Raw genomic sequence first — 22,023 nt, 5'->3', positions numbered from 1 at the left:
TTTGCCCCAGTGGTGGCATTAAGAGGAAAAGTGAGATAGGGAGGGTGAAGAGAGTACATGAGATGTGGTGTATGGGAATCCTCCACCACCACTTCTCCAGTGGTGGTTCTTCCCGGTTCAGTCATGGCTGAGGAAGTGGCATTGGAACAGACCTGAATTTTCTATATTTAGGTGAACCAAGACCGTAACTAGAATGGGAAAAAATATGGGTTAAAGCCCTGCTAGAAACTTCATCTCCCTCTTAGAAAACAAGGGCAGCGTACACGTTGCATAGCAACCAGATCTCTTGCCCCTCAGATTTGTGCAGAATCAGAAACGGTGGTGGTGTGCCCAAAGATGGCAACTGACCCCACTGCTTTGAATCTGTATCATTCTCCTCAGTCCTGGCAATAATCCAGTCTCACATATCAGGCCCCTGCAAGGGCTCACTACACCTCCAATGAGTCTCCCATTCCAGAGTGTGGACCCACAATTTTCCTCGTTCCAGTTATAGTTCCAGATCATCCAAATTTTAAAATTTGGGCCTGTTCCAGTTTTGCTTCATTGGCCATGATGGAACTGGTTCAAACCAGTTCGAAGCCCTGCTTCAGTGTGATGGATTAGTATGCTGTTATGGGCCCACCTGGGAGCCTTCTTTCCCCTCCCTCACATCCCCCTCCCTCCCACTTATAACATTATCTCTGTGAGATTAGCACACACATCTCAAGTTCCTGGCAACCTAGCACAGTGACTCACGTCATAGGTGCTCATCGAATATGGGCTTCCATGAATTGAAACAGCTGACTTCCAATAAACTTTCAGATCATGACACAGGATGAGCTGTTTGCTATCTATTATTATTTAGAATTTGATTCCCAATCATGAATCAGTTTGCGAGGGCAGCTAGCCAAGATTCCCATGCCGTTTACATCAGAACTTTCCGTATGGAGTCTGGTGCATGGTCCCACACGCATGCCCCCTCCTGGGCCACACAGGTCATGCATTCCATGAGAAAGGATGGAGGAGCAGATTATATCAGCAGCAGTGAAACAAGCTGCTGCCCTTTATGACCCTTCGTAATGGCACCTTTGGAGCAGAAGGCACACAGCATGATTTTATAAGGAACCAAATTCGACATTCAGTGCTGACAGCCTAGTTTTGATTTATCAATTGTCAGACTTTAGTATGAAAGAAATTTACAGAAATACTTGAACTGCCAACTTGTTTTTGACTTCTCATGTAGATTATAGCTATAGCTCAGTTTGGTATGTTATTATACACAGTATGTATGTGTTCTCAGCCAGCAGAAAATAAACCTTCAAGACCATTCTCCCCTCCAAATGTCCTGAATTTGTTTTTAAGAATAGAAATGTTTGGTAAGCTACTTTGTAGCATATGATTGTTTTTGAGAACCTTGAAGCCAGAAACTTGCCTGGTTATAAAATAGACTCAGACATTAGTGGAATATCTGTCTTTGACCAGACTAAGCCCATTCCTGATGAAGGGTGATGCTTTTCAGTGTTCTTCATATCATAGTGCACCTTTTGAAATAATAGCATTTTATAGTACCTGTGTTACAAGGGTAAGGCTGCTCTCTGCTGGAGACAATTTGACGTGCCTTTGGGGTTCTGGTTCTCTCCTTGAGCTAAGGGGATTGATATCTCATGACCTACCTGTAGCCATTTGTAGATCACCAGGTGATATGCAGATGGCCCTGGAAGATTCCCAGTAATGCTTAGATTCTAGGGCAGGAATGTCCTGTAATACTTTCTACACTGCTGGGCATGTGCTGTGTCTTCCCTTCTTCTCTGTCCAGTACAGTAACCATTTACCCCACGTGGCCACTCAGTACTTGAAATATGACTGGTACAGCTGAAGAACTCAATTTTTAACTTAATTTCAATTTAAATAGCCACATGTGTCTAGTTGCTCGTGTACTGTCAGATAGCACAGTTCGAGACTTTCCTGATGAATCTAACCAGATTTCTAGTGTTCTACATACAAGTCTTATGGGTTGAGTGGATTTTTGTTGGCGGTGGTAGTGATTTAATTTTTAGAAAAAGCCACATATATTCTTCTCTTCCACGTAGCCTAGATTCTTAGCAATGGTATGTGTTTGTGTTTGCAGACATCAGACAAGGAGATGTTCAGCCATTCTGTTACTAGCCTGGCAACCGATGCACTTGCCAGCAGTGATCACAATGGAGCACTCACCAATGGCGACAGTAAGTTCTACAAAAATGTCAGCTTTCCACATAAGCCTCATCTCCTAAGAAAGTTATTGGGTTTCAAAAAATGTAGCTCAAAATCTGGGAAGTGGGGCCTTGCTCACTTTTAGTATTACTACCACTTATAGCAAAAATAATTTCATCTGGATGAATAATATAACATATTCACAGGTTTCAGGGATTAGGATCTGGACATATTTAGGGCTGATCGTTATTCTGCCTACCACAGAGACTAATTACGTTGCCTAAGATCATACAGCTAGTGAGTTGAAGATCTATAATTTGAACCAGAAAATCTTGAGTCCTGAGCTCCTGCTCTGAACAACTCTGCCCATTTAATACATGATAGGCTCTTGCTCACAGATGTCACGACTATATTGCTTGACACTTTATGGAGTACAAAGCAATTTCACCAGAGGTGGGAGGTCATATTGTTACCAGATGGTTATAAGGAAACTGTGGATCAGCCAGTATTGACCCCCAAGTCTTTAGACTCCAGTGCCCATCCCGTCCACCATAACACAGCTGACTAGAGCCAGGGGCAAAAGTTCACCTGCCTCCATGATGATTCAGTACTTAGAATACAGTGGTGTTATTGTTAAATTCAGAAGGGTTGAGTGATCCATTATCATTTTTCTAAATACCCCTTAGGGGCCCTATTTCTAATCCCCCCGAAGTAAGACACAGTAATTTAGTAACTTGCCGTCCACTGTGTAAGCACCATAAAGGCATGACTCTTTGTTTGTTTAACGATGTATCTTCAGCACCTTGAACAGTCCCTGGCACATAGTAGGCATTCAAATGTATTTGATAAAGGGATAACAGAATGGCTTCACACAATAACATTTCTGTACCAATCCATGGATTTCACATTTGGATTTTCTAATTTGAGATAGGAATGTTGAGGTGGAGAAGGATGTGGTGAGATGGAAAAAAGCCTTTAAAGGGGAACGTGGGGTGTTAGGTCCCTTTGTAATACTGGTTTATGGGTACATGTTTACCCAGTTGTTCCCAATACGTCTGCCAAGTGAAAGTGACCTTTGAAAGGGGCTGTCTACCAGCTATTCCCCCCAAACAAGTGTAGGCCGGTAGAGTCTGGGAGAATGACCACCACATATGTTCCCTTTTCTGGTGCCCAGCCTCATACCTTTCAGCCCCATCAAATATCACTTTCATCCTCTGCCCGTAGTGGACACTCTGCCCACAAGAGGTCTCCTCAGGTATAACAATAAGTAATGAAATAACTGTGGGCTAAACTTATTAAAAAAAAAAAAACTTATAGCCAAGGTAATTTATTAAATGTTGTGTTGGAAATATGTAATAGACAGCTTTGGTCTAAAACTGTGATTGAAATAAGACTATCAACTGACAGTCATGCATCTGTAATTTGCAGCCTGTGAGTCTAATCTAAAGTAAGCCTCTTTATGTAACCTAGCTTTATTTACATGATCTGATTCACTGCAATGATTATTTAAGGAGTTGTCTTCTCCAATTTTAATACTTCTACTGCTTTAGTTCTTTCAGAAGACAGTACTATGACCTGCATGCAACATTATGAGGAAGTAGAGACCTCAGCTTCTGATCTGTTGGACTCCCAGGACAGTGCAGGGAGGCCTTCAAAATGTCATCAGAGTCGGGAGTTGCCCAGAATTCCTCCTAACAGCACAGTAGACACAACGGTCAATGCTAGCAGTGTGGATGGGGACCAGAGTGGCGGAATGGAAGGCCCATATGAAGTGCTCAAGGATAGTTCCTCCCAAGAAAATATGGTAGAAGATTGCTTGTATGAAACGGTGAAAGAAATTAAGGAGGTGGGAGCAACTACACATCCGGATAAAGGCCACAATGGCAAGTCCAAGTCTATTACCACTTTGAAGGAACTTCCAGAGCCCCAGACCCAGGGCAAAATGGAGTTTGCTGAATATGCCTCAGTGGACAAAAACAAAAAATGCCGACAAAGTGCTAACTCAGAGATTGTTCTTGGAAGTTCACATGATCCAGAAGAGGAGACCCCACCACCTGTCCCTGTTAAACTTCTAGATGAGAAAGAAAACCTTCAGGAGAAAGAAGAGAGACCAGCAGATGAAGAAGGAGCCACTGAGGGAACCACTGAAATCAACAAGGTGGGCCCTGGCGTTTTTATTTTATGTGCTTCTATCATGACTAGGAATCTAACTAATCTTGAGGCTTTCCTTGCACATTGTTCTGGGAAATATATTCAAACACTTTTAAGTTTGTTGAACGATGACAGATGTTTTAATGTAAGCTGTGTTTGACTTTTTTCCCCCTCCAAGTAACAAAATAGTGAAAACATGTTTCTAAAATATTTCTCTCTCAGCTCCTTACTTGAATATTTTCTAATTTTTACATCAAGCTTAAATAGGGGCAAGTATTATCATCTTCGTTCCGAAGACCAAAAATTAAGTGGAGAGACTATCTCTTTGCCACACATTTAGCCTCTTCTGCATCTTGCTACCTCAAGCATGGTGACCTTCACCCTTCCACCATCCTAGAAATCAAAGCTTGAGGCATGTCAACAGTAAACCACTCACAGGTACCACTAACCAGTGGCCTTTGAGTTGATGCCAACTCATGGCAACCCCATGTGTGTCAGAGTAGAACTGTGCTCCACAGTATTTTCAATGGCTGACTTTTCAGAAGTATATTATCAGGTATTTCTTTCAAGACACCTCTGGGTGGACTCACACCTCCAACCTTTCAGCTAGCAGCCGAGCGCATTAACCATTTACTCTACCCAGGGACTCCCAGATTATATATGCTTTTTTTTTTTAATAATATTTTATTGTGTTTTAGGGGAAAGTTTACACAGAAAATTAGGTTCCCTTTTAACAAGTTTTGGAGTCCTGGTGGCACAGTGCTTAAGAGCTATGCTGTTAACCAAAAGGTTGGCAGTTTGAATCCACTGGCCCTTCCTTGGAAACCCTATAGGGCAATTCTACTCTGACCTGTAGGGTCACCATGAGTCAGAATTGACTCAACGGCAACGGATATTACGGGTTAACAATTTTTATACAAAATTGTTCCATGCCATCGATTACAATTTTTTTATAGTGTGTCAGCATTCTTATTATTTCCATTCTGTTCTGTTTCCCTTGATCTAGCTTCCCTTCCCCTCATTGCTGTCTCATCTTTGCTTTTGGGTAGATGTTGACAATTTGGTCTCATATAGTTAATTGTTTAAAGGAGCACATTACTCATAGGTGATAGCGTTTATTTTAATAGCTTCAATTCCAAGTTCAAAGGGTATCTTAGGGTGATAGTCTCTGGGGTTCCTCTAGTCTTTATCGGTCCAACAGGTCTGGCCTTTTTTAGGAATGTGAGTTTTGTTCTACATTTTTCTTTCTTTCTATCTGGGACCTTCTATTGTGTCGCTGGTCAGAACTGTCAGTAGTGACAGCCAGGCACCATCTAGTTCTTCTGGTCTCAGGTTTAAAGAGGTTGTGGTTTGTGTGAGCTATTAGTCCTATGAGCCTTTGATTTCCTTCATTCTCTTTTGCTCCATATGACTAGAGACCAATAGTTGTATCTTAAATGGATGCTCACAAGCTTTTAAGACCCCAGATGCTACTCACCAAACTAGAATGTAGAGCATTATCTTTGTGAACTATGTTAGGCCAATTGACTAAGTTGTCCCCCAAGACTATGGTCCCATGCCTTTTGACCTAAGAAACCAATCCCACAGGTTATTTGGATATGTCTAAGAAGCCTCTGTACCTGTGCGCCCATGTGGTTTGTTATGTATGTAGGTATATATGCAGCACATACAAACGTATGTACACATACGCCTACGGATACACCTCTGCATGCGCACGTATTTACTCACATATGCCTTCCTATACACACATATGCATCTATATCTACCTATGTGACCACACACATGTTTTTTGGTTGTTATTACTGTTGTTGCAAAATTGTGTATATGTTATAGCATTTACTGAAATTTTCCCTTTTTCTCACATACTTCTTAGTGTCTTTACTTACCTTGGTCAGGTTATGCTAACTTCACCTATGATGGTATATACTTTTAAGTAATATCAAGTAAACAGTTTCTAAACAATAACATATAACTCTTAAATTTAGATTATTAATTTAACAAGGCTCAAACATGTATTAACCATCCGCAAGCCTTCTCTCTGTGTGTATGACAACTTGATATATGAGCTACATTAACTTGAACTTCACATCTCCAGTTGTCAAAGTCTTCTTGGGGTTTAACCAAGCTCAGTCTTCTTCAGGCCACTAATATCTAATTTCTCTCCTCTGCACAGAAAATATGAAGGTTCTCTTCTTCTGCTCTACTCTTGGTAGGAAGGGCAAGTAGTGGTTATCAGTAGAGGCATTAGAAAACTTTTGGAGTTCACAATCAAAAAGTAGACCCCAGCTATGGTTCCATATGTCAAACCATGAAAGTCACTTTTTGTAATTTTCAGTCTTCGTAGTGTTCTGAGAATGGAGTTCAACTGTTCATATTATCCATGAAATCCACTTTTGAGAGCACCAACCTTTTACGATAAATGTAAACTAATTTCAGATAAAAGTATTTATGAGCACATTCATAAAATGCAAAACTACAGTCTAGTTTTCTACCCTTCTTTTAACAAAAGGTAATAAAACCAATTTAGAGTTTATGCTGCGTAAGGCAGTTAAAGCTATTTTACTTACAATCATTTGAAAGATCAAAGGGTTAATTGCCCAATCACTTCTAGTAAGTAGTTCTCCAGATTTTTCATTAGAACCTGGAAACACCAACATAGGAACAAGATTACCTTTCTACAGTATAGTAAAATGAGTAATCCATCATCTCCATATAAACAGTCCTAATTTTAAGGCATTTAGAATATTGGAAATATTTAATATTCATTCTTTCAGTAAGAACATTTTAATGAGCAGCTACTATGTGCCACGCATTCTTCTAGGTGCTTGGATTATACCAGTGAACAAACCATATAAGTGAATTAAAATCCCTGCCCTCATGGAGCTCACACTTTAGTAAGGAAAAATTAACATAAACATGATACCCAAGTAAATTATATGATATTTTAGAATATTTCAAAGTTTATAGGAAAAAATAGAACAGAATAAAAGGAATTGGAAAAGTGTGGTGGGATTACAAGCTTGACTAGGGTAGTCAGGGTATGCCTGGCTGTGAAGGTGACATTTGAGCCAAGAGTGAAAGGAGGCAAGGGAATGAGTTGTGCACGTTCTTGGGGAAGAGTAAAGGAAGCATAGGGAATGGCCAGTGTGAAGAACCTGAAGCTAAAACATGCCTGGCCTATCGGTGGAAGAGGAAAGGGACCGGTGTGGCTGGAGAGGAAAAGGAAAGGATAAGAGTAGTAGGGAAACAGGTAACCAGGGGCTTGATCCTATATAGGTTTGTCTTATAATCCGAGTAAAATTGGATCATTAGAGAATCTTAGGCAGAAGAATGGCCTAATCCAGCCTATGTGTTTAAAGGGTCACTCTGACTACAGTGTTGACATTAGACTGTAGTACTGTAGTGGGACGAGGGTAGAGGCAAGCAGACCAATTGGGGGTGGCAGTTCCAGTAAACCAGACAAGAGATGATGGTGGGTTGAATCAGGGCAGAGCAATGAAAGTAATGAGAGATGTGCTGAAAGATCAAGTATGAAAGAAGACATGAATCCTAGGTTTTGGTGTAAGCTACTGAAAGGATAGAATCACCATGAACTGAAGACTAGGGGCAGCAGATTTGGGGGAGATTGGGCATCAAGTGTTGGACTCGTTTCATTTAGGAAAAATATTGACATCCAGCTAGAGATATCAGATAGCAGCTGGGTAGATGAGCAGGGTTAAGAGGAAGGCCTCTGCTGGATTTGTACCTTTAAAAGTTGTCAGCAAAAATGTGGTTATTAAAGCTATGAGATCATTGAATGAGAGATTGTAAATAGGAACTAGAAAAGTCCCAAGGATAGAGGTCCGGGGAAGGAAAAGGACCCAGCAGAGCACACTAAAGTAGGAAAGAAAAGCAAGGAAGTGATGTGTCCTGGAAGCCAAAGTGAAGAGAGTGTCCAGAGAGGAAGGAATAGTCTATTGTGTCACATGCAGCTGACAGGTCAGGAAAGATGACAACTGAGAATTGATTGTCACACTAGTGATGTGATGGTGACTGGTGACCTTGACAAGAGCAGCTCATTGGCATGCTGGAGGCAGAATCTTGACTGAAATGGGTTGGAGAAAGAAAAAAAAAAAAAAAAAAAGGAGAAAAATTATTTGAGTGACTCACTTAGACAACTCTTTTTAGGAGGTTTTGCTATAAAAGAATAAAAGGTGAAGCTAGAAGAAAGGTTGATTTTGTTTCTTTTTTTTAAGATGGGAGAAATAATAGGATAGGAATGATCCCACATGAAGGGAAAAGCGGATGATGTAGACAAAATGGGAGACTTTCTGGAGTTGTTTCATGAGTAGATGCAGAGGAGGAAGGAGTCACCTAAAAGAGGAGCATAGAATGTGTATTTGTGGTAACTGAGGAAGGAGAAACACATGACCGCAGAGGCTGGTGGGGAATGGGTGTGGGGTAGGTGTTCAAAGAAATTTCTCTTCTGATTCCTTCAGTTTTCTCAGTGAACTAAGAAGCAAAGTCATTAGCTAAGAGTAAGGATGGGTGAGAAGGTATTGAGGTTGGGGAGAGAGAAGATGTGACGTAGACAGCTAGGAGAGTGGAGGATGGATATATGAGGGAAACATAGTACCACAGGGAGCAGCATTAAGGACTCCCTTGAGGACTGTGCTCACCAGTGAGCAGGGAGTTGAACATTTAAAGTGGCGATTATGATGGTTGACTATGGAGTTGAAGCTAAATAAAACAAAGAACATCAAGAAGGTGATACATTGAATGGATACATTGACAAGGTGGTTGGATCCCAGTAGTGTGGAAGGATTGTTGAGTTGGCTTATAGAAGGAATAAACTGGAACCATGGCAGCTGGTCCAAAAGGAGGTTGTAGTTGATCATAAGTGAAAGTCTAGGATGTAACTATTGAGAGTGAGTGGTGAGGTCAGGTGGAGGACAAGGTTAGTGGGGGAGAAGTCAAGGAACTGACAGACAGGGTTTGGAAGGATACATGTTTGTTCAAATCACCAAGAATTAAAACAGGAAATGAGCTAGAGAATCAATGAGGGGCCAAAGTCCTTGAGAAATGGTGGGAGGGATAACCAGCCTGGGGTAAAGCGTAGTGGGTGATACAGGTCGGTAGCACACTGGGAGTTGTAGGGGAGAAAGGAAGAAGGATGGCCTGGGAATGACTGAGGCCATGTCCTGGCTACATGGTACAAGGATGCCAGGAGGAACACCAACCACTTGCAAAGGACGGCTGGAAAAGCAGTGTATTCAGCAGGGAGAGCCAGGCTTTCGTTAGTCAAGAAAGTGATGCCAAAATTCAGATAAGAGAATGCAGATATTGTGCAGTAAAAAAAATTTTAAATATGGCCTACTATATAATGAACTTCATCCTTTTTTTTCTTTGTAGATGTATTAAAATTTTTTAAATACCCAAAATTAATTATATGGCATTTGCCAAGTTTACACATCTCAGATTTTTCACAAATTGCATAATTTTAGCTTTTTCTTGGAATTTTTTTACTTTTCCTCAGAATGTGTTAATAGCGCCTTAAGACATGTTTAATTAAAAAAAAAAAAAAATCCAGAGGCTTGATAAGCTTATTTGTTTGTATTGAAACTGACATAAAGCATACGACATTTCTTAAGCACTCAAGAACATTATCTAATTGCACCTCGCAGTAAAAGTTGTTTTTAAAAAAATCTTTCCTAGATATTGTTACAAAGAAGTGTATTCCCATAGACTTAACTTGTCACTCAAACCACTCTTAAGAGAACTTTATTTGTGGGGACAGGAACTTGACTGATGTGGTTAACATTTTGAAGAATTAATTAAATAATGATACCCCCAGGGCCACATTTAACTTAAGTCTATTCAGAGGGAAAGTGGTCCCCAGCTAAAGCAGCAGCAGATCTTGCTGGGGGTTACCTGCACAGACCTGTCTAACGCATGTCCAGGGCTGGCCTCAAAAGATAGAACTGCAGTGTCCTTTTAAAAAGTGGTAAGTGAATGAATAAGAGATATGTTTAATGATTTGGGCTGTGTCAGTTGTATTTAGTAAGTATTTTTCTGGATTGAACTGTACAATCAAAAGAAAACCACTTAAGGATTTTTATGCTAAATTTCACTGCCAATATGCCATCTGTTCCATTTGTGACACCACCAAAAAATAGTGTTGCCTTCGTCTTTGCCCATCTAGGTATTTGTCTAATTGATGAATTATATCACACATTTGATTTTTATTTGGTAAGGAAAAAACAAACTTCTCATGATACTCAAGGGTCTGTCATTCAGTGTTAATGTTCCACCTTTATCTCAAATCACTGTGTTTGCCTTAAGTACAATTCTGTTCACATTTGAGTAGTCTTCATGAGCTTCAACTTCATATTCAGTCAGCTGGGTCACACCAAAATATGGAGCTCAGAACACGGTATGTGTTAGGCCCATTCACAGACGTAGACGTTCCTTTGGCGTGAGGACACTGCTTGTGACAAATCCAGAATTTTCTCAGGCTTGACCTTTCAAATCCATAGGCTTCCTAAAAATCATCAAGAGCCATCCGCTTATCATTTAATTCAAGGTGTGTGTGTCCACCGTTTGTGTTTGCCAGCCATCCACACTCAGGCTGTGTTGTTTCATATCCTGTGCGTGACTTGACTTTGGAAATGACACTCTGACTTGCCTGGGGACACCCTTCTCCAGCCTGTCAAGAGGAAATTGTCTAGTATCCAGTTTGTCCAACCACATGTACATAACATGTTTATCAAATAAGTTGAGCAGATTTGCACATTAAATTTATTTTACTGAGGGAGAACCCTGCATGATTTTACTTGTTAGAGCAAATTCAACAAATTCTTCTGTGTCTCAATTTTTTCAATTCTTTTAATCAGTAATCAGTTAGATTTTTGATCAACGCTAAGTAAGAATAAGAATGATAGGACTTGAAAATCCCTTGGCCTGGATAGAGCTGGGTGTTGGAGGGGTAGTTAAGTATATAAGGATGGTTTGCCAAAGGAAGAACCTTTGGGGAAAGTCTTAAACTGTTTATTTGGGGGTTTTGTTTACATCTGGGAAGGTTTAAATAAATCCTTATTTTAACAGGACAAATTTATTTGCGGGAGGAGGGGGGTGCTACTAGACATCCTCTCAAGGTCTTTTAATCCTGACATAAAGTGTGACTCTTATTCTCTTCCGTGACAATTTCAGAGTCCGATTTCCTTTACAAAGCAAATTAGGCATATTTCCTGATTACTGCATCACCTATCTCCCCCTCTCCAACAGTTCAGAGACTGGTTCTTCCCAGCAAATTGAATAATTATCTTGCAGAATATTCTTACCCTGTTCATATTATAAGAAACACTGAACAATCAACCTGTTCCCCTTTGCACTAATCATATTTCACAAAATGTGAATTGATTTCGATATTAGCTTTGAAAAGTTTCCAGATAACTCAAGGATCTTTCTGATAACTAATACAAACTGTGGAAATATAAAATTCAGGCATTTGATTTTTAAAAAAAAAAAAAAAGTATTTTTTTTTTTTTTTAGTAGCCTAAATAATTATTTGGCTCATTTGTACCTACAGATTCAAATATAAAATTACAAGAAATTTCTGTAAGTGTAATACTACTAGGCATCAAAAAGATCACACAATAGATTTTGTGTTTATTTCTCAAATGCTTCACATAATTTCTTTGTGTTTACATCCCAAATACATAAAAAATAATTTGAAAACATTTTTACAGACATATCAAAAAATATGCAAAAAAAAAAAAGTTGAATTAATAGCTTAAAACTACTTTCTTTTGTTCTGTGTTTGTTCTCAGAGATTTAGTTCACTGTCATACAAGTCTCGAGAAGAAGATCCAACTCTTACAGATGAAGAGGTAAGTTTTGTTTCCTTTTAAATGACCAGAAAGCTCCTGTAATAAAGAATAGGGCCTCTGTCCTTGAATAAATGCACTGTAATTTTACCCTTTGTCTAAAAAAGCTAAAATACTCCCTTAAACTTATGTTTGAGATCAAGGTTTGGAGATGTTGGCTTTATAATGACTCGGAGGGAGATAGAGTGACTGGCGTCAGATAAGACAAGAAGGAAGATAGAATGACCAGATCAGCTAAGTAAAAGAAACTGAGTAGGAAGGAAAGATCAGAAAAAAAAAAAAAAATACAGAAAGGGGGGTGAAAATGGGGATGAGAAATTTAAGTATGGGAGCCTTAGCAGCCAGGGAGCCCACATTAGAAGGAAATGAATGTTGAGTTAGAAGATACAGGAAATTGTGACAGGTGAGCATAGGGAACTTGATCTAACCTGAGAGAGAGAGAAGGAGACAGGCTTAGTGAGGAATTTGGATTCAGAGAGCAGGTAATTTCAGGAAGTTGATTCCAGGCTAGAGCTGGGGTCAGACATACAGCCGGCAAGAAAGGATTGCATATTTCTTGGCACCAGGGGTGAAAATTCACTGGTTGAACTCTCAGTGAATAATGAAAATTGCAACAGCCAATAGATATGTTATTATGTCAAGCTAGGCACAGACAGACATGAACACCTTAATTTATCTAGCTTCATACTGCTTGTATCTGGGATTCCTATCATAGGAAATTCTGTACATGTAAAAAATGATGTGTATATGCAGGTACATCGCTTCTATGACTCTGAGTAAAGTATTGAAATGGGACAATAGACTACAGTCGCACACTGAAAGTTCAAGTAGCAGCGTGCTTTCCTTAGGTGATATTTGCCACCTCTGCCCATGTTCCCTGCCGCAGGGAATGGATCTGCCACCCATCTACCTTTTTACATAAGCCAAAACCCTGTAAATCATCCTTGACACTCATTTTCCTCACTGCCCTCACACCTAGTCGGTAACTAAGCTTTTTCAGTTCTACTCCAAACTTTTTCTTTCACACACCCACCTCTCTCCATCTCCACTGTGGCCAGCCCCCACTAGACCACAGAAGTACCCTCCTACCAGGTCTCTTAGCAGCTTCTTTTGTCTCTTTCCAGTCCATCCTCCACACTATAGCCAGAATTACATTTTTAAAAAAAGCATGAATTAGGACCAATTAAGCCAACTGGACATATTATCAGGAGGGCTTAGTCCCTGGAGAAGGACATCATGCTTGGTAAAGTAGAGGGTCAGTGAAAAAGAGGAAGACCCTCAATGAGATGGATTGACACAGTGGCTGCAGCAATGGGCTCAAGCCCAACAACTATTGTGAGAATGGCACAGTACCAGACAGTGTTTTGTTCTGTGGTACATAGGGTCACTATGGGTCAGAACTGACTCAATGGCACATAACAAAAACGACGTGCCAACTGGGGAGCCCTGGTGGTACAGTGGGTAAGTGTTCAGCTGCTAACTAAAAGGTTAGGAGTTCCAATCCACCAGCTGCTCCTTGGAAACCCTGTGGGCCAGTTCTACTCTGTCATATAGGGTTGCTATGAGTCAGAATTGACTCAACAGCAACAGGTTTGGTTTTGTGCTTTTTTAAGCCAGCTGGGTGGCACAGTTTGTGCTTGACTAAGCCTAAAGGTTGGTGGTTCAAGCCCACTCAGCAGCACCAAGGAAAAAAGGTCCAGCGATCTGCTTCCTTAAAGGTTATACCCAAGAAAACCCTATTGGGTCACCATGAGTCAAAATTGATTCGAGGACAATGGGTTTGGTTAAGCCAACTAAGGAAACTTGATCCCATCTGAAACCAAAAAACAAAATATATAGGAGAGCTGTAAACTAATTATTTAAAATAAATTGAGGCTGTGTAAAATTTTAAATTATTTTTCTTCTTACCTAACATTTGTTAGTTGTTTTTGACAATAGGACCTATTTACATTGATGAATTTTTAATATAAAATAAAGAACTGTGATTCACATACATTAACTTTAAGAAGAAGATTTAGGAAAGTAAATATGGAAATCATTTATTTTTATATTCACATAATAAAATATTATACAATCCAAACTGGGAATTGAGTTTTAAGCACAATTACCCTAATTTAACAGAGTGATGGAGAAAGGGTTGTTTATAAAAAGAAAAGAAATAGGAAAAAGGAAAAGGGTAATTTATGAGAACATAATAACAATTCACAGAGCAAGTAATAAAGATGAAAAATTTTAAAAAGAGAAAAATTGAAAGTTAAATAGCAAGGGAACTTGAAGAGAAACCTGTATACAAATTAGAAATAATAGCCGTAGAAGATAAATATTCAAAAGGAATATCGGAAGACTTGAAAAGCTTTTATAAAAGCAGAAATATATTATTATTCCCTCTACACACTAGGTTTATGCTTATTACAGGTTAATGAAAGAGCCTGTAAAAAGAGTATAAAGGCCAAGAAGACCCAAGATTCTTAGGAAGAGTGGGTAGCATAAATGGCAGGGATTGTGAGGAAGGAAGGAGAGAAACAGAAATGGTCATGAGGGGCCATTTTCACAATACAGGTGAAAGTATTTTTGTCCTCTCTGATGTACCCTCAAAGGTGAAGAATAAATACCTAACATACTGGTTCCCCTCATCACTGTCATCCATGATTTCACTCTTTATAATCTGTCCACATTTTTGGCTCGGACTACTTGGAATAATGAGTTCCACGTGTTTGCTACTAACTAGTTTTTTTTTTTTTTTTAATTCCTCAATTTGAAGAAATTATAGTTCTAATTTGAGAGCCATTTCTCCATTAAAACCACTAAGGTGAGAGAGAATGTTAACTTAATATTCATCAGAATGATCAGGTCAACATGGCAAGTTTTCCAAAGATTATTTCTATGATTCCAAATGCTTGGATTGTCAAGGACTAGAAAAATCCAGCTACCAGCACAGAATTTCCATTAATGGTGGTGGAGTAATTTGGAAACAGGTAGTAGTGATGGTTGTACACCATGATGAATAATAACCACTTTCACTGAATAGTACATGTAAAAAAAAGTCGAATCAGCAAATGTTGTATATATTTTTACCACAATAAAAATTAATGCATTAATTAATTAAACAACTGAGCCACCAGTGGGCAGTGACAAGGTCTCATACAAATGACCATTAACATGAAGCAGCCTTATCTTAAGTTTCTGAGGCCAGCTGAAAACTTCTTCCGTAGTCTGTGAGATATGTGAAAGCAGGAAGACATCTCTGGGCAATTGGGAGGCCACACATCTGTCAGGAAGCATGTCCATTTATTTCCTGGGTATTTGAATGACTCATTCACTATTGCAAAAATAAGCATAGGCAATGAAGGAGATTTTTACTTATTTCTAGTCATGATTTCTAACAATAAACATAAAAAAAAAAATCAGTCCTAGGACTTGATCTATTGTTAACAAAGAAAATTAAATCCATTTTGATATTAAAGGTAGTATAGGATGTATTAGTGAGACAGAGTAGGTGCCCTTGGGAAATTACCTCCTCTTATAATTTTTTTTTTTTTTTTTACCATAGGAAAGACCATCTCAGAAGGTGATGGTCTCTAAATTTCATTTCTTGGTTGCTTGCAGATAAAAATGAATTCTCCCACTAAAGAAAATAAACCCAGTCTATAAATATATATTTAACCAATAACATGCAACTAAGTAAAAAAATAATAATACTGTTACACATACATATGTACTGCCAATTGGAATACCAGGAAGTAGTCTTCAGGCCACTTTGATGCAGGAAGAGTTGAACAGTTAAATCCAGTGTTTTTCACACTTTAGTGGACACCAGAATCAGCTGGTGGATTTGTGAAACACAGATTGCCACCCTACACACACACACACACACACATACACATGATTTCTGAATCAGTGGATCTGGAGTGCTGCCCTAGAATTTGTGGTTCTAACAATTTTCCAAATCCTGCTGCTTCTGATCCAAGACCCACACTTTGAGATTGACTGCCCTTTTTCAGGTGAAATATTATTCTGATATGAAATAAAATAAAACAAGATGTTCTGGTCAGGCTCTGGGGCTTCTGAAAGTTCCCACTCTGCCTGCCCTCTTCAAGTTCATCAGCAAACCTCAAGAGCACTCATTTTTTATGTAATTATGCAAATATGACTGGTCTAATTAATAAAAAAAATTTTTTTTTAATTAATAAAGTCATATAAATGTAAATATAGCTAAGTAATAAAAAGACAACCCAATTAAAAAATGAGCAAAGGGTCTGAACAGACATTTCTCCAAAGAAGTTATACCAAAAATAATGGCCAATAAGCACATAAAAGGTGCTCAACATCGTTAGCGATCCAAAAAACCCATTACTATCTAGTTAAATCTGACTCCTAGTGACCCTACAGGACAGAGTAGAACTGCCACATAGGATTTCCAAGGAGCACCTGGTGGATTTGAGCTGCTGACCTTTGGGTTACCAGCTGAACTTCATTAGCCTTCAGGGAAATGTAAATCAAAACCACAATGAGATACCACTTTACACCCACTAGGATGGCTATAGTAAAAAAGACAGATGACAGATAATAAGAAGTGTTGACAAGGATGTGGGGAACTTGGAACTCTCATTCACTGCCAGTGGAAATGTAAAATAAAGTAGCCACTTTGGAAGACTGTTTGGCAGTTCCTTAAAAGACAAGGCATATTGCCCAAGAGAAATGAAAATTTATGTCCAGAGGCAGTGCCAAGACAGCAAAGTAGTCAGACACTTTTGGCAAACCTTCTTACAACAAAGACTGGAAAAGACAAGTGAAACGATTATTCTTATGACAAGCTAGGAGCCCTGAACATCAAAGGCACACTTAGAAAACAGACTTAGTGGCAGGGGGAGGGAGAGATGGTTCAGAAGTGGAGAGGAGTTGGCAGACCTGAATCACTGGGAAACCTCAGGCACCATTCCTGGGAGCGACAGCAGGGGGCTGGTGGTAGCGTTCAGCCACAGTTTCCTCAGGGAGAAACAGCCAGCCGCACAGCCTACTCACACCACCAAAACCAGAAAAGAATGGGGCTGCCAGCAAAAGCTAAGTACTTGCATATATTTTACTATGCCCCTCCACTCCCAAGCCAGCTTCAGTGGCTGTCCACATCCCCGGGCCTGAGATAGGTCCTGCTGTGCACTCTGAGCCATTCTCCTGGCCACAGAGAAGGAATAAATTCACAACTGGGAGAAAAGATAATCTGTCAGCTCCACTGACACTGGGAGCTCAGGACAGAAGCAGCTTCTGTCCAGGCATAAATGGTCCATGGGCTTTGAATACCTTTCCCCTCTGCATGGACCTGTGTGGGTGTATTTCAGGAGAATAGACCCACATTGGCAGACTGCAGCTGTTTCACCTGTGCGGTGAAGAAGCGGGTGTTTGATGTTTGACACCTCTTTGCCTATTAAACAGGGTCCTCACCTACCCACATCAGGGGCCTAAGGACTGGTAGCTACACTCAGGTCACCCAGCCACCCACAACAGGGGTCCAAGGATAACTGGTATTTTACCAGTCCTTACAATCAAAAGTATTAGGTGCCAGTGGTCCATGTGCAGAACCCACCCGCCTGTGCGCTGTAGGGAACAGGGATGTACTTTCCTCACAGACACTTGGGGACAGTTGTCAGCCCCCTGCCTTGTTCAGAGCATGACCCCCTGCTGCAACCAGATACAGGTACCTACACCAATCATCCCTGCCCCTCTAAGACTGTAGGACACAGCCTGTACCACACACTTGATGACCAACTACCTGGACATCTGAGCTGAATCCATACAGACAAGTGAATAGACTCCTAGGCTCATATACCTGATAACAGTTCTAGCCATATGGTGACAGGACATTAGAGTGTCAAAGGCGAAAATAATCAAGCTAGCTCATTCAAACAACCTATTTGGGCATATCAAAAGAAAACAAAGCAGGAAGCTAGGATACAGTAAGCAAACATAAAATAAACATACAATAACTTATAGATGACTCGGAGACAACAGTCAGTATCAAATTACATAAAGAAGCAGGCCATGATCACTTCAACAAATTCTCAAAACAGAGAATCAAGGGATCTTCTGGATGAAGGTGCTTTTCTGGAATTACTGGATGCAGAATACAAAAGATTAATATACAGAACTCTTCAAGACATCAGGAAGGAGATCAGGCAATACACAGAACAAGCCAAGGAACACACAGATAAAGCAGTTGAAGAAATTAAAAAGGTTATTCAGGTACATAATGAAAAATATAATAAGCTGCAAAAATCCATAGAGAGACAGCAATCAGAAATTCAGAAAATGAACAATAAAATTACAGAGTTAGACAACTCAATAGAAAGTCAGAGAAGCAGAATTGAGCCAGTGGAAGGCAGTATTGGTGAGCTTGAAGATAAAGCACTTGTAACCAATATATTTGAAGAAAAATCAGATAAAAGAAACCCAGCCACCCTAAGAAACATGTGGGACTCTCTCAAGAGAAATAACCTATGAGTGACTGGTGTACCAGAACAGGGAGGGATAACAGAAAATATGGAGAGAATTGTTGAAGATTTGTTGGCAGAAAACTTCCCTGATATCATGAACGAGGTGACGATATCTGTCCAAGATGCTCATCGAACTCCATGTAAGGTAGATCTTAAAAGAAAGTCACCAAGACATATTTTGATCAAACTTGCCAAAACCAAAGATAAAAAGAGAATTTTAAGAGCCGCTAGGGATAAACGAAAAGTCACCTATGAAGGAGAGTCAATAAGAATAAGCTCGGACTACTCAGCAGAAACCATGCAGGCAAGAAGGCAATGGGATGACTTATATAAAGCATTGAAGGAAAAAAAACTGCTAACCAAGAATCATATATCCAGCAAAAATGAAGGCAAAACTAGGACATTCCCAGATACAGAGAAGTTTAGGGAATTCTTAAAAACCAAACCAAAACTACAAGAAATACTAGAAGGAGTTCTCTGGTTAGATAATCAATAACATGAGATATCAACCGAAGACTAAAATACTAGACAGAGCAATCAGATGTCAACTCAGATAGGGAAATCACAAAAATTAATCAAGATTTTAAAAAAATGCTCAAAACAGGGAAATGGCAATATCATTATGTAAAAGAAGACAACATTAAAACAATAAAGAAGGACTAAGAAATGTAGTCATAGATCTTTCATATGGAGAGGAAGACAAGGTGATGTAAAGAAATAAAAGTTAGGTTTAAACTTAGGAAAATAGGAGTAAATATTAAGGTAACCACAAATGAGACTAACAATCCTACTAATTAAAATAAAATACAAGAAAAAAATAGAGACTCAGCAGAAACAAAATCAACAACAACGAATAAGAGGAAAAGAAAACGTATAAATTTTTCAGCACAAAAACATTAAGTGAGAGAAACTGTCAACAACACACAAAAAAAGACATCAAAGTGACAGTACTAAACTCATACCTATCCATAATTACACTGAATGTAAATGGACTAAATGCACCAATAAAGAGACAGAGAGTGATAGAATGAATTAAAAAACACTATCCATATATATGTTGCCTACAAGAAATATACCTCAGACTTAGGGACACAAACAAACTAAAACTCAAAGGATAAAAAAAATATATCAAGCAAACAACACTCAAAAAAGAGCAGGAGTGGCAATATTCATTTCTGACAAAATACACTTTAAAGTTAAATCCACCATGAAGGATAAGGAAGGACACTATGTGATGATTACAGGGACAATATACCAGGAGTATATAACCATATTAAATATTTATGTACCCAACAACAGGGCTGCAAGATACATAAAACAAACTCTAACAGGTTTGAAAAGTGAGATAGTTCCACAATTATATTAGAAGACTTCAACACACCACTTTCGGTGAAGGACAGAACATCCAGAAAGAAGCTCAATAAAGACACGGAAGACCTAAATGCCACAATCAACCAACTTGACCTCACAGACATATACAGAACACTCCACCCCAAAGCAGCCAAGTATACTTTCTTTTCTGGTACACATGGAACGTTCTCTAGAATAGACCACATATTACATCATAAAGCACACCTTAGCAGAATCCAAAACATTGAAATATTACAAAGCATCTTCTCTGACCATAAGGCCATAAAAGTAGAAATCAATAACAGAAAAAGCAGGGAAAAGAAATCAAACACTTGGAAACTAAATAATACCCTGCTCAAAAACAACTGGGTTACAGAAGACGTTAAGGCTGGAATAAAGAAATTCATAGAATCCAATGAGAATAAAAACACTTCCTGTCAGAACCTTTGGGACACAGCGAAAGCAGTGCTCAGAGGTTAATTGATATCAATAAATGCACACATCCAAAAAGAAGAAAGGGCTCAAATCAGGGAATTATCCCTACTACTAGAATAGAGAGCAACTAAAGAAACCCTCAGGCAAGAGAAGAAAGCAAATAAAAATTAGAGCAGAATTACATGAAATAGGGAACAGGAAAACAATTGAAAGAGTTAACAAGACCAAGAGCTGGTTCTTTGAAAAAATTAACAAAATTGATAAACCATTGGCCAAACTGACAAAAGAAAAACAGGAGAGGGAGCAAATAACCTGAGTAAGAAATGAGTTGGGTGATATTAAAACAGACCCAAGTGAAATTAAAAGAATCATATCAGATTATGACGAAAAATTTTACTCTAACAGATTTGAAAACATAGAAGGAAGAGAAGAATTTCTAGAAACACAGTCTACCTAAACTAACACAAACAGAGGTAGAACAACTAAATAAACCCATAAGAAAAGAAGAGACTGAAAAGGTAATTTAAAAACCCCCAACAAAAAAAAAAGCCCTGGCCCCAATGGCTTCACTGCAGAGTTCTACCAAACTTTCAGAGAAGAGTTAACACCACTACTACTAAAGGTATTTCAGAGCATAGAAAATGACGGAATACTCCCAAACTCATTCTATGAAGCCAGCGTATCCCCGATACCAAAACCAGGTAAAAACACCACAAAAAAAGAAAATTACAGACCTATATCCCTCGTGAACTTAAATGCAAAAATCCTCAACAAAATTCTAGCCAATAGAATTCAACAACGTATCACAAAAATAGTTCACCATGACCTAGTGAGATTCATACCAGGTATACAGGGATGGTTCAACATTACAAAGACAATTAATGTAATCCATCATATAAATAAAACAAAAGATAACAACTACATGATCTTATCAATTGATGCAGAAAAGGCCTTTGACAAAGTTCAACACCCATTCATGATAAAAACTCTCAGCAAAATAGGAATAGAAGGAAAATTCCTCAATATAATAAAGGGTATTTCTACAAAGCCAACAGCCAACATCATCCTAAAAGGAGCCTGAAAGCATTCCCCTTGAGATTGGGAACCAGACAAGGATGCCTTTATCACCACTCTTATTCAACATTGTGCTGGAGGTCCTAGCCAGAGCAATTAGGCTAGATAAAGAAATAAAAGGCATCCAGATTGGTAAGCAAGAAGTAAAAGTATCTCTATTTGCAGATGACATGATCTTATACACAGAAAACCCTAAGGAATCCTCAAGAAAACTACTGAAAGTAATAATTCAACAGAGTATCACGATACAAGATAAACATACAAAAATCAGTTGGCAGGGGACATCTAAGTCAATTGGCATAATAAAATTTATTAAGAAAACATTCTGCATCCCACCTTGGAGAGAGGCGGCTGTGGTCTTAAACGCTAGCAAGTGGCCATCTAAGATGCATCAATTCGTCTCAACCCACCGGGATCAAAAGAGAATGAAGAACAAGGACACGAGGTAAATTAGGACCCCAAGAGACAGAAAAGGCCTTATAAACCAG

At 39.1% G+C, this 22,023-nt stretch overlaps 1 protein-coding gene across 8 annotated transcripts in view; it reads left to right on the top strand.

Annotated features, from left to right (window-relative positions):
- Window positions 1–22,023, top strand: part of PAG1 (phosphoprotein membrane anchor with glycosphingolipid microdomains 1) — a 203,795-nt gene that overhangs the window by 170,694 nt on the left and 11,078 nt on the right. For all 8 annotated transcript variants that reach the window (XM_023545818.2, XM_064267868.1, XM_003408362.4 and 5 more), the window contains 3 exons: window positions 2,108–2,204; window positions 3,723–4,330; window positions 12,132–12,191. In XM_023545818.2, the coding sequence (XP_023401586.1) occupies window positions 2,108–2,204; window positions 3,723–4,330; window positions 12,132–12,191 (765 nt within the window). The remainder of the gene's footprint in view (window positions 1–2,107; window positions 2,205–3,722; window positions 4,331–12,131; window positions 12,192–22,023) is intronic.

The sequence above is a fragment of the Loxodonta africana genome, chromosome 14 (assembly GCF_030014295.1).
Source record: "Loxodonta africana isolate mLoxAfr1 chromosome 14, mLoxAfr1.hap2, whole genome shotgun sequence".
NCBI lineage: Eukaryota > Metazoa > Chordata > Mammalia > Proboscidea > Elephantidae > Loxodonta > Loxodonta africana.
Note: the sequence above shows the minus strand (reverse complement) of the source record. Positions and strands in the feature narration are given on the sequence as shown.